Raw genomic sequence first — 12,808 nt, forward strand, 5'->3', positions numbered from 1 at the left:
TTGAAGGTAAACAGTGTGAACTTTGGGTTTTCTAGTGTCATCTTTTACTCTGGTGATCATAGGATGAATACTGAAGATAAAAATAAAAGAAAGAATAGGAGTATGAGGATAAGGGGTAAGAGAAGGATGAGGAGAAGAAGTGGGAGGAGATACATTTAAAAGTGCATGAAAAATAGATGAAAAAGGAAGAGGAGAAAGATGAAATGAAGAAGAACAAGAAACAACAGGAAGGTGTAGAAAGAGAAATAAAAGGAAATAAGGACTCATCAAAAACAACATTTGAAGAGATAACGATCTGAAGTCTTTGGGGTTTAAACATATATACCCTTTATGGTTGGGACTATAGCCAAGAAAAATTTGCCAGGAGCTTCGAAAGTCAAACTTATGCTTATTATAAGGCCTGAGACAAGGATGGCCGCCACAACCAAATATTTTGAGGTAGCCATAATCAGGCTTGGTGTGAAACAAGTTTCAAGAGGTGAATAATTATTAAGAACGGGAGTTGGAAGTCTATTAATGAGATATACTGCAGTCTCAAAAAAAAATCCCAAAAAATCAGTGGTAAATTAGCATGTGCTAACAAAGCTAGGCATGTGCCTATGTTTTCTTTCCACCACTCTATTTCGAGCACGGTCATGAGGACATGAAACTCGGTGGCCAATGTCATTTGCTTCAAGGTATTTGAAGGCATTTTGAAATTCAACTACCCAGTCAGATTAAGCACATTTAATTTTGAGAGAGAATATGTTTTCTACATGACATTAGAGAAGAAAGTGTTAGGTTAAACCCACATTGGTTGTGGAAGGGGCAAGGGGTGTGTTAATAAGTGCGGGAGGAGCCTTACCTCTTGAGCTAGCTTTTGGGGTAAGAGAGGCCCAAGACCACCCAACATAAAGGTGGCGAAAACATCAAACTTTTGAGTAATGGAAAAAATCTATGTATATCTGGTATATGTGTCTAAAAATGTAACATAATACTTTTAACCATTGAAAGAAGAATATGGAAAGGGGCCTCAAACATCAAAATCTATTAATTCTTAAGAAGAAGTTACAGAAGCAACACAAGATTTATGAGATAGAGAATGACTCTTAACCATTTGACAAGAATTACAAATAAAAGGGAGAAAATATGTAAAAGGAAGATTATTTGCCTAAATGATATGCTTCATGCATGGTTCCGAAAGTTGGATGACCTATCCTAGAATGCCAGTCATGAGTTAAAATAGAAAAGAAAGTTGAACCTTGCAAAGAAGATGTATTGGATTGAAGTTGAAATGTCTATAAACCATCCTCACATGGACTAGTGACAAGCTCTTTGTCAGTTTGAAGATCCTTAATTTTGAAACCTCGAACCCCTACATTGGACTACTTTAACATTATCAAACTCTTTTCTTTGTACCCATAACTAACTCTCTAATCTCTGACAAACTAATTTAATCTTCTCATTAGTTTGTAAATGTTTATTCTTAACATAATGAAAAATTAGTTTCAACTTAATTGATATAAAAACCGAACACGAAAATAATTCATGAAAATTATACCAAACGTTAAACCGAAAATCGAAAGAGATAAAACAAATAAAATTAAGAATTCACCAAACCAGCAATTCGCAGGATGAGCAGTGACGCGCTAAATTTGACGTCAGTGTTCATGAGACTAAAAAATTTAAACGTTTTTTAGTCCCGTTAGAGAGGCGATACTAGAAAACACAAGAGATACTCATAAACCTCTAGTAGAACGCTAGAATGGCTAGAATTTGGCTATACTCGTAGGCAACAAATGGGTTTGCCCATACTTCTGAGTGAAGAATGCTCTAATCCGTCATTTACCCTAACTATGGGAAGGCAATAAAGTGTCATTTAACATTGTTAGGTGGTGTTTGTTTTTTTAAGAGTGTCTGAATCTAAATTAGTTGAATTGAATTGGTTGAACCTGAAATGTCTGAATTCTCTTCAATTTTAATGTTTGTTTTCTAAATCTCCATAATTAAATCTAAATTAGAATTTTGACATTTATACCTTCAATTGTTTTAACCCAAAGAAAACCAAATTTAGCCAGATCTGAAAGGTCTGGGCCGCGACCATGAAAGGTGGGGTTTTGAGCCGCGACCATGAAAGGTCTGTTCGTGAAGAACATACCCAGATCTGGTATGTTCTTCACGAACAGACCAGATCTAGGTATGTTCTTGAACTCCGACGAAGGGTTCTCCCTTCGCCGGAGTGTTTAAAAAGAGAGGGGAGGGAAGAAAAACAAAAAAAAAATTAGAGAGAGAGGGAATTTTTTTTTTATGTTTGAAGGTCGCCGGCCGACGACCTTCGTCGGTGAAGACGATGAGATCGCGAGAAAATAAGGTGGCAAAGAGAGGTTATGAGATGGATGACAGAGAAATAATGACTGGTTAACGGAGTTATAACGGTAACTCAAAAAGGGGGTCATCTAGGTATTTTTGATAAAGTAGGGGGCTAGGCAGGAAACTGGTCACGAAGTTAGGGGCTATTTGGGAAATAATTTTTTTATTGTAACAGAATGTAAACAATGTGTAATTTAAAAGAAATTATGTGTAATTTATTGAACATTACACGTTTTTTTGTAACCGAATGTAAACGATGTGTAATTTAAAAGAAATTATGTGTAATTTATTGAACATGACACATTTGAACCAGAGAAGATTTTGTACAGTGTTATTGTAACAGAATGTAAACAATCTGTATTGTTCAAACAATTATATGTACTTTATTGCGCTTTACACATTTGAAGCAGTACTTTACTAAACAGTACTATAAAATTTATAAACAGTACATATACTTTATAACATTTTACATTGTAGTTTTTCATAAATGATACGTATTGTTGACAATTATTTACATTTTTATTTTGTAGTTTAGCTGTTACTGATGGAAATTTCTTCGGAATCATCCAAAGTAGGGAAGAAGATAAAACTAAAGCATTTCGATTCGTCCTTCAACAGTATAGTATAAACACAGGACATGATTTCAAGTTCGTCAAGAATGATTTAAACCGTGTAACTGTTGTTTGTTGAATGACTCAGATAGTTGAGAAGATACTGTAGTGTGCCTATGTAAAAAACGTTAAGTTCTAGTATAAATAATGTGAACCATTGGAATAAATTACATAGTATACATGACAAATGATGGTTTCCTCGTCATAAATAACACATAATTTACGAACTTGTTTCATAATTTGTATTTAATGTGTGGTTATGTATGAGTAAAAACGAAAACAAATGTTGTTGTAATGTTCGTAAATTATACATAATTTATGAACATGTTTCATAATTTGTAAGGGATGTTTGGTTATGTATAAGTAAAAAGAAAATTAAATGAGAGAAAGTGATATATAAGTTATGTATATTAACCCCCAAATCACGCTAAATTGATCCCAGAAAAATATACTCTTTCCAAATCTGAAAGTTAAGTGAGAGAAAGTAATATATACGTTTTGTATACTGACTCCCAAATCACGCTAAATTGATCCCAGAAAATATACTTTTCCCAAATCTGAAAGTTAAGTGAGAGAAAGTGATATATACTTTCTGTATATTAACCCCCAAATCACGCTAAATTGATCCCAGAAAAAACTGGTCCTTGATTTGATTCGGAAAGAGGGAGATTTTATATGGTTTCCAAATCTGTAAAGAAGAGAGAGAAAATTGATTTGGAAATATTCGTTATTTCTTATTTAATACCATAAATCACGCTACAAAAATGTTGTTTGCACTTTAGTCCAGGCCCAATTTAAAAATAGTGGAAAATCTGTACGGGGATATGGACGGGATTTGAGTATATATAGTAAGGGTTTTTAGGTCCAAAGTGCAAAAGGACTAAAAACCCATTTTTTGAGAAGACTGGACCCTAAACCTTTTTTAACCATTATTTTGGGCCTTATACCCATGAACCCAAATAATAACACAATAAACCAATTCAAGTTGTATTTAAATATTTGTTTAAAATAAATAAAGGTCTCACCCAAAAAATCTTTTTAAACATTATGCACTCGATTTGAATGAACGAAGAACGAGAGAGAATTAAAAACTAAAGATAGGGAGACAGAGTTATATTAGAACGAGAGAGTTGTTATGCTGGCGGCTGAAACTTTAGATTTTTATTTTATTTAAGTGAAAATATAATGTGAAGGACAATTTTAATATTAGTCATTCTAATATTTTATTTAAGATAATTTTGTTTATGAATATTAAACCAAATTATTGTCGGGAGTGGGAATCACAAACAAAGAATTACATTCTCCCAAACCAAAACGGTAGTTAGGATTGTGATTCCCGAAAATCACATTCTATTCCTACGTGATTCCCGCGCGCCAAACATGATCTAAAGGTTAGTAGCAACAAAGGCAGAAAGTAACATTACTGTCTTTGATTCCTTGATATCACCTATTTCCATGAAAATAAAAGAATTTTCATAATTAGAGCATCTCCAATGGGACACTCTAACAAACACTCTAAAAGTCCTAGTTGTCAAGGGCCAATAGAGATTCTCTTTCCAAAATGTCAATATAGAGACACTCTAATTTTTGTTGGTCTCCAATGGAGATCTCTAAAGTGTCTATACTTAATACACATGTCCTTCTTCAATTCAATTGATAAAAAGTAGTTGAAAAGCAAGATTTTTTATTGGTTGAAATTTAAAAGTAACACTTAGAGTGTCTCAAGTAGACACTCTCATTTTAGAGTTTCTCTCTCTAGACACTCTACAATAAATGTGTCCACCTCATATTAGAGTGTCTAATAGAGTGTTCCATTGGAGATGATTTTTTAACAAAAACTCCAAAAAGTCTATGTGGCACTCTAAGTGTTAGAGATTGAGTGTCCCATTGGAGATGCTCTTAGTGAAAATTTACCTTATAGATAGAAGGTTACTTTATCAACTCAGTTAAGTCAAAATTAATTTATATTCCAAATTTATCAGTCAATACGTATGTCTATCCCTCTGTAAACAAAATTATATTGGCGCCCCAAAGTCACCATATAGTACTTATGTTTGTTCGTTTTAACAAAATGGGTTATTTTCCAAATGGCCCCCAACTTTGAGACCAGCTTCCTACCTGGTCCCCTACTTTAGCAATAATTCTCGTATGGGCACCTTTTTCCGTTATCTTTAACTTTTCGTTACTCTCTCTCCTCCATATCATTTTCTCTCTCCGCCACATCATTTCAGCACGCCACATCATCGTCTTCACCAGCAGGGGTCGCCGGCCGGCCAAATTTCTGACCGGCGACCTTTAAACTTTTTTGTTCTCTCTCTCCCTAAAATTTTTTTTTCTTTCCTCTCTCTCTAGATCTGTTCTAGAAAGAGAGAGATGAAAGAAAAAAAAAATTAGAGAAAGAGAAAAAAAAAGTTTGAACTAGAGAGAGAGGAAAGAATTTTTTTTTTTTTTTTTAGGGTGTGTTTGATATCTCCCATTTCCATGGAAACAAAAGAATTTCCATGAAAATAGGTATTTCCACCGTTTGATATGAAGTGTAATTCCATGGTTTTCATTCCCTAGGGAATCTAATTCCATGAAATAGTCCACTTTTAATTCCTTGCTCCCCCCTCGGAATTAGTTTCCGTAGAAAGTAAAAAATCAAAATAAAAATATTTCAATATATTCGGATACTTGAAACCTAATATTTATCTCCATATATGTTCAAAATGATATTTTTGCCCATAAAATTTAGCAAAATAATTTTTTACTTATACATTGGCAAATGACGTTTTTGTCCTTCTTACTAAATGACATGTTTACAAAGTTGTCAAAATGACATTTTGGATCTTTATAGCCAAAATTACATTCTTACATTTTATAATGTCAAAATGACATTTTACCCTTATGTCGTCAAAATGATATTTTTACCCTCGTATAATATCAAAATGACATTTTTACCCTTAAATTAGTAAAGTGACACATTTTTAAATAATTTTCAAGATAGGGGTAAAAATATAATTTTGAAAACATAAGGGTAAAAATTTAATTTTCGCAAAAGTAAAAAATATCATTTAGACTACATAAAAAGTAAATAAAAACTCTTAATTGAATATTATATTCCTAGAAGTTAGTTGTCAACCAAATAACAAAGTTCGTAATTCCACGAAATAATAAATGACTACCAAACGAAAGAACTCTTATTTCCACGGAGTAAATTCTGTGGAAGACTTTCCATGGAACTCTTGTATTTCCATGAAATTGTTTCGCTGATATCAAACACAACCTTAGAGAGAGAGAGAGCAAAAGAATTTTGAAGGTGAAGGGGCATACGAGAATTATTGTTAAAGTAAGGGTGCCAGGAAGCTGATCACAAAATTAGAGGTCATTTAGGAAATAACCTTAACAAATATTTTAGGGTAGGAAACCCATCTAAAAGAAGGTGGCACCTTGACCACTCAAGCGGGTGGTCATGTGTAAGTGGGTGAGCTAATTGATGTGACACATTAAAGTTAAACGACTTTGGTGGGAGTTGGGCTGCCCCAAGTTGCAAAAAACATTATAACCATTGAGTTTTCAAACCATATTATTGACATGATTCCATCTACCATTGTCCTCGTAGTCCACACTCATTTATCAGAGTCACTTTTATGTGGAATTTTGGATAATGATTTTCCATTGTTGTCTGGTTGGTCCCAACAAAGGGTGTGTTAAAGGGTGTGTTTATATGCTCCCCTCCTTTTTACTCTTAGTCTTCTGTCACTCTTAACACTCCACTTCCATTATGAAAACCATAGTTGAAACTCCGCTAATTAGAGCATCTCCAATGCAAAACTCAAAAAAATCTCGATTCATCATATGTGTCAAGTTTTAATTGAGATTCTCACTCCTATGTGACGTTAATAGAGATCTTTAATAGAGATCGTTAATAGAGATCTTTAATTAGTTATTTTAGAAAAAATAGAAGACTTGATTTCTATTGGTTGAAAATCAAATATTAATGAGTTGGACAATTAGAAACATCTCAAATACCTCTATTCCACTCTCGACACGTCATCTTAGAGATCTAAATAGAGTGTTGCATTCAGGGACGGAACTAGGAGTAGTAGTCAAGGGGGACCGAACCAAAAAAAAAAAAGTAAAAAATCTAAGTCTACCAGTGCTCGAACCCAGGTCTCTCACGTCCAAAACTCGGACCTCTACCATCTCACCCATGCTACATATATGTTATGTGTATGACTCGAACTTTATTTATGCGATAAATCAGAAAGCAATCAGCATTTCTAAAACAATTTACGGCAAGTCAAGGGGGGCCATGGCCCCCTTTGGCCTGCATGTAGATCCGTCCCTGGTTGCATTGGAGATGATTTTTAAGAAAAAACTTTAAAGTCCTACATGGCACTCGGAGTTTCTAAGATTGAGTGTTGCATTGGAGATGCTCTTATCTTCTCCTGTGATGATATACATATGTGTGTGGTGAGCCAGCTTCCTTAGTTATTTAGTGTAGCATTAAGTTTAAAGAAGTAATCCAGTGAAATGAAAGAGTAGTTCCCCTTTAGGGCAAACTTGATATTGTCATATAGGTTGAGTGGCTGGTGGGTTAGGCATCGATTAAAATGATGCGGTGGTAAGACACCGACTCAATGAAGTCGCATGACATAGTCGTTAGTAGAATAATCATTAACCATGTGTGTATCTTTTGACCAAATTTCGGGACAATAACGGTTTGTGTATGACAACTGGATCTTTAACACTATCTAGCCCTCCACGCTACTGCCACCCTCTTAGACGGAGCAAAGCTCATGATGTCGAATTGGCTTCTATAGACCTTCTTACTTTGCTTCTCTGGTAAGACTTGAGCTCAGAGGAGGGACTACTTGCCTCCCCACTCTGCCAGACTGCCACTTCAATCAAAGCAAAGCTCAAGGGCAGAGCTAGTTCGGGTCCGTCATCTCGCATGCCTCTAGACTAGTGCAAGGTTCAAGGTGTTTAGGAAGCTTGTACCAACCTCCCAATAATCTCTCGGGTGAGTTGGACTCAGATAGTAGAGCTCTATTGGGACCGTCTCTCTTGTTCTTCTATCGAGAGCTTGCTCGTGTGCGTGTGGACGCTGGCACGTGTGGCGGTCTATCTTGTTGACTTCTTTGCTGGTCAATCCTGATCATTATTTGGCTCAACAAGTTTCCTATCAAAATGAATCATGAAAGTGAAAGAGAAAAAAACGAAAAAACAAAGAATACTACAAAGTGAAATTGATCATATCACCCCTTACTCTTTTAGTGTCTTCCTTCTTTAGAGTTTTCTTCAACCCTCTCAGACTCCATCTTTCTCTATTATTTCATCTCTCTCTCTCATGGAAGAACAGAAGACCTAGGGTTCTTGTGGACTAAATTGGTTGAATGAGGAAGGATGAAAACGGCTTAAGAAGATGAACCCACGGAACTAGGTGCGAGTGTGTGACACCCATGGTGAAGAAAGTGGGGATAAATATAGGCGTCCACAACCCCCCCACCTTGGATCTAAGATCAAGATTGAAGGCATTGCTTTCCTTACTGTTAGATCTATGAGTGAATAAACTTAGTACCAAAAATCACACATGAGAGTGCCTGTAGACGAGTCTATGAATGGGGCTTGAAGACAAGTAGGGGGTCGAGCCTAATATGCGGGTTTCTGATACGAGTAAAGGTTCTTTTTTTCTTTCTTTTTTTTGAATATGGACTATGATTGCCTTTACAAAGGCATTGATACATCGATTCAAGCCCGACGAACTAAATGGCCTAAAGCCTACAGAAACTATTTTATTTATACTCAAGTTTTATATTCCTGGATTTACACTTTCATGGGATCGAACCTAGGACCTCCGCATTGCGGAATAGATGCACTAACCAACTAGACTACCAGTTGTTGGCAGCTAAAGTTTTTTTCAACTAGCCCCATCCATCAACTTTATGCAGGCTAAAGGACGGGTGGGGCAGGACAGCTCGTTAGCCCATCAGACCGGGGTGTTCAAGGTCGAGGTTTGGGCAAAACCCCACCCTTACTACAAACAGGCAGTACCAGTGTATAGGCTACAGAGTCCAACTACTTGTTTAGGTCTGTCTCTCTCTCCCACCATGATATGAGTTGCTTATTTAGGTCTCTCTCTTTCCCCACCAAGTTAGGATCGATTCGTAAGATCACAACAAAATACAACACATGAGAATAAAAGGTGGGGTTTGATGACATCATAGGGAAAGAGAATAGGAATTTGGCAGCTTAAGGTATGCATGTACTTTTCTTTTTTTTGTTGCAAGAGCATGTACTTGGGTTTGGACATTATAATCAAGAACCAAGAAACTTATAGTATTCCAAGATGGTGTTCAATCATATGGGACCTAGGTTTGAATAGGCACTAGAATCTAAAACAAAAAACAAGACATCAAAAGATCCAACAAAATATCTAAAGTAAAATCATGATAAAAATACCCATTTATTCATGGAAATAACTTGACTATCATTCAAACTACAACTAGAACACTAAATCAAAAACACCCAAACCTAAAATTTTATTGTCTACTACCCAAACAACACACAAAAAAGAAAACTTTTTCCTAAAAGAAGAGCAAGAAAAGTATGAACCCTAAAAATGAAATCACTTAAAAGAAGTAGGATCATTACTCTGATAATCTTCATGGGTCTCTATTAACTTCTCCTTCTCATCAACTAATCTTGTTTCTTGAGTAATAAGAGGCTTATCTTCATCTACCTTTTGTGAACCAGTCAATCTAGCCAAAGTAACAAAAGAAACTCCTCCAAGAACATTATTCAAACATCTCAAAATCACAACAGAAGCTTTAAATGGTAATGGAGGTAAACCCTTAGCTAACAAATATTCAATCCCATTTAGGGTTTGATATCTGAAATTACTACTTAAACCCATATGAGTTGCCCAAGTTAAAGCATTCAAAATTGTGGGTGGAGGTTTATTTGGTGTTTCAAAATTAGGATCCATCTTCTTCCTCATTAAGATCAAACCATTTGAAATTGCAGTACCAACTAAACCAGCAGCAAATCCAACAACAGCAAACCCAATTCCTTTATAAATAAAAGTCCCACATCTATCCATTATACTATACATACCTGGTTCAAACATGTGACTTTTAGGGCAACTTGAGAAAATTGCAGGAAGAGTTGAAGAAGATGAACCCATTGTTGGAGCTAACAAATACATTAGAACAAAGTTCATAATTGATCCAACTACTAGTGTTGAGAAGACAAAATCTAGTTCGTTAAGACCAAAATTAGGTCTAGAAGCCATATCTCCAAGAACACAAGCACTTACACCAACTATTTCTTCCATTAAAACCTTAAATGGGAATTGGGGATCAGCTGAAACTCTTGATCTCCACCCATTCAAGAAAAGCCCTAGAATTCCAAGACCATCAGATGATGATGATGATGATGATCGATCCTCGGAATCTCCATTGCCACCACCATCACCTCCACCGCTATTCCCATCTCCTCCTTTTCCACCTGAGCCACCATCGTTGCTACTACCATTACCTCCATAACCACCAGTATCAACTAGATCTGCCTTGATCGTAAACTTCTGATTTAGATCTCTGGGTTGGAAAAGGGAAAATGATAGGTTTTGGGGAGTAGGAGAAGATGCGATTAACGAAATCGGATTATGAGATTGAAATCGACGAATTAATGGAGATTGCTCTGAGAAATGACGGTTTCCGGCGAAATTACTGTTTGGGGTGTTCGAAAATGGAGAGAATCGGAGTTGAGCAATACTTGACATGATCGAATCAGATTAAATGACCTTCAAAATGAGATTTGTAAGTTTACCCAGATTCCCTAATTCCTTCAATATCAAGAGAAATCAAAGATCAAGCATGTCCAATGAACTGATGAAGTTGATGGTGATATCAGAAAACAAAAAGAAAATGGTGAAAAAATCAGTAAGATTGAATGAAAGATTTGAAGAAGGAAGATTAGAGAGAGAAAGAGAGAAAATTACCTGGTTCACTGTAGCCGGTTGAAGGAGAGAGAGACAGAGAGAGCTTGAATTGGGGAGATGGGTGTGAGAGAGAGAGATTTTAACTTTTAAATTAGGGTTTAGTTGGATGGCAAATGAGTAATTTAATTAGGGACGAAAAACGAGAGAGGTGAGAAAAGTTTTTTCGATCCACCAACTTTCCCAATATAATTTTCCACCAAACAGGTGTCAATTCGTGATTCCTCTACAAAGTAACACTAACGTTATTCGACCACACCTCTGAGGCCCGACGGGCCAGTCATAGCTCGAATGTTAATGTAGTAAAAGATAGATCCATAAATGAGTATGTATCAAGTCCCAACTGTGGCTAGATACATTTGTATTTAGCCACAAATTTGAAATAGGAAAGTTTATTTCTCAACTTTTTACTTTGATTTTGAATACATCACGGAAATACAAAATAAAATTTGTCAAAAAAAAAATACAAAACAAAATATAATCACCATATTGCAAAAGAAAAATACGACATGATGATTAATGAGCATAAATAGTGACATAGCGGAGATGTTTAACCCTTTAAAGGCTATAACAAGACCCTACGGTCCAAGGAGACTAACTCACGACCTGGAGTTGCTCTAACAACTCCAACCCCAGCTTGACTTAGACACAAAAATTATTTTTTCAATCTAAAATTTTCAGCTCAGCTCATCTCCAATCCTAGCCTCTCTCTTGAGACTTGAAATGTGCATTTTGAATTTCTCTCTTTTTCTACCCATCCAACAACCATATTAAATATTTGGTAGCCAATATATGGACAAACACAAGTCTTATGTGGACAACAATAATGGGTGTAAAAATAATTCTCCCATTCATCATCTAAATCTTTGACTTCATCCTTCCTTGTTTCTCTCTCTAAGAATTTACTGTAAAACAAATGGTTGATCATTGAGTTATAGATCATTATTCTCAACTGATATAACATCTTACATAAATCATTATGTTTCCTACTTCTGGGCTCTGGCATCGTTTTTTTTTATCTTTCTCTTATTCTAAACTTGGCTTCTTCTCTCCCTCTTTTCTTTTTCTCTCTAAAGAGACAATAAACTTCGTGATCAATTGTCTCGGCATGTCGGCTAATCGATCAAAAACAGATTTCCAAAAGTTATCTATTCCCAACTCTTCAATCACAACGTCTTCACTAAGTTTCTTGTTGTAGGATGAAGAGAAGAGGAGTAACAGATAGTATTTTTCTTTTTTATTTTGTCTTCATCCTCTAGTTAATATTCATGATTTTCATGAAAGGGGGATTCTGAAAACTGCATATGCGATTACTAACAAGAAGAAAAAAGTTCTACCTAAGGAGGCTTATTAATCGGTTGTCCATATATGAATTTCATTTGTCCCTTCATCGATTGTTTGTACACCCAATTTCAGTTGTCCATATAAGAATTTTGTTTGTCCACGTATTGGCCACCTTTTTCATTATCTGTTATCTTTCTCTACAAAGTCATCAAACTTCATATTCTTCTTTTACAGCTTCCATCTATTACTTTTATACCTTCCATCTTTCTTCATAATGGATAATGATTTTACTTTATTGAAAGTGATGTTTGAAGAAGGCGAATTGGTTCGAAAAGGGGATGATGATGATCGTAAAATGTTAGAAGAAATGAAAATGAAAGTAACACAAAAACAATATCGTCATGTTGATTTTGTTTCGGGTCAACAAACGATAACTTGTAGTAGATAACTCGGTCATGAAACTCGAACTTATGATGATGCAATGTTTCGTTCGAGCTACAGGATGAATCGTGGTTTATTTCTGCGTATTCTCAACGCGGTTGGGGAATACAACCCCAAATTCACGGAAAGAATTGATGCATTA

The 12,808-nt window shown here is 35.5% G+C and overlaps 1 protein-coding gene across 1 annotated transcript; it reads right to left on the reverse strand.

Annotated features, from left to right (window-relative positions):
• Positions 1-9,392: 9,392 nt before the first annotated feature.
• Positions 9,393-11,151, reverse strand: LOC147537337 (protein RETICULATA-RELATED 3, chloroplastic-like). Its single transcript, XM_086643777.1, has 2 exons — positions 10,945-11,151; positions 9,393-10,831 (listed from the first exon to the last, which is right to left on the reverse strand). Exon 2 carries the CDS (start codon positions 10,723-10,725, stop codon positions 9,571-9,573), a length of 1,155 nt encoding a protein of 384 aa, XP_086499903.1. The 5' UTR covers positions 10,726-10,831; positions 10,945-11,151; the 3' UTR covers positions 9,393-9,570.
• Positions 11,152-12,808: the final 1,657 nt, after the last annotated feature.

The sequence above is a fragment of the Eschscholzia californica genome, unplaced genomic scaffold, assembly GCF_041429995.1.
Source record: "Eschscholzia californica isolate CP2 unplaced genomic scaffold, dmEscCali1.0.p SCAF_5, whole genome shotgun sequence".
NCBI classification, from domain to species: Eukaryota; Viridiplantae; Streptophyta; class Magnoliopsida; order Ranunculales; family Papaveraceae; genus Eschscholzia; species Eschscholzia californica.

Bases quoted from the DNA above. Each gene is read 5' to 3' on its own strand.
- LOC147537337 (XM_086643777.1), bottom strand. From the start codon at position 10,725: ATGTCAAGTATTGCTCAACTCCGATTCTCTCCATTTTCGAACACCCCA.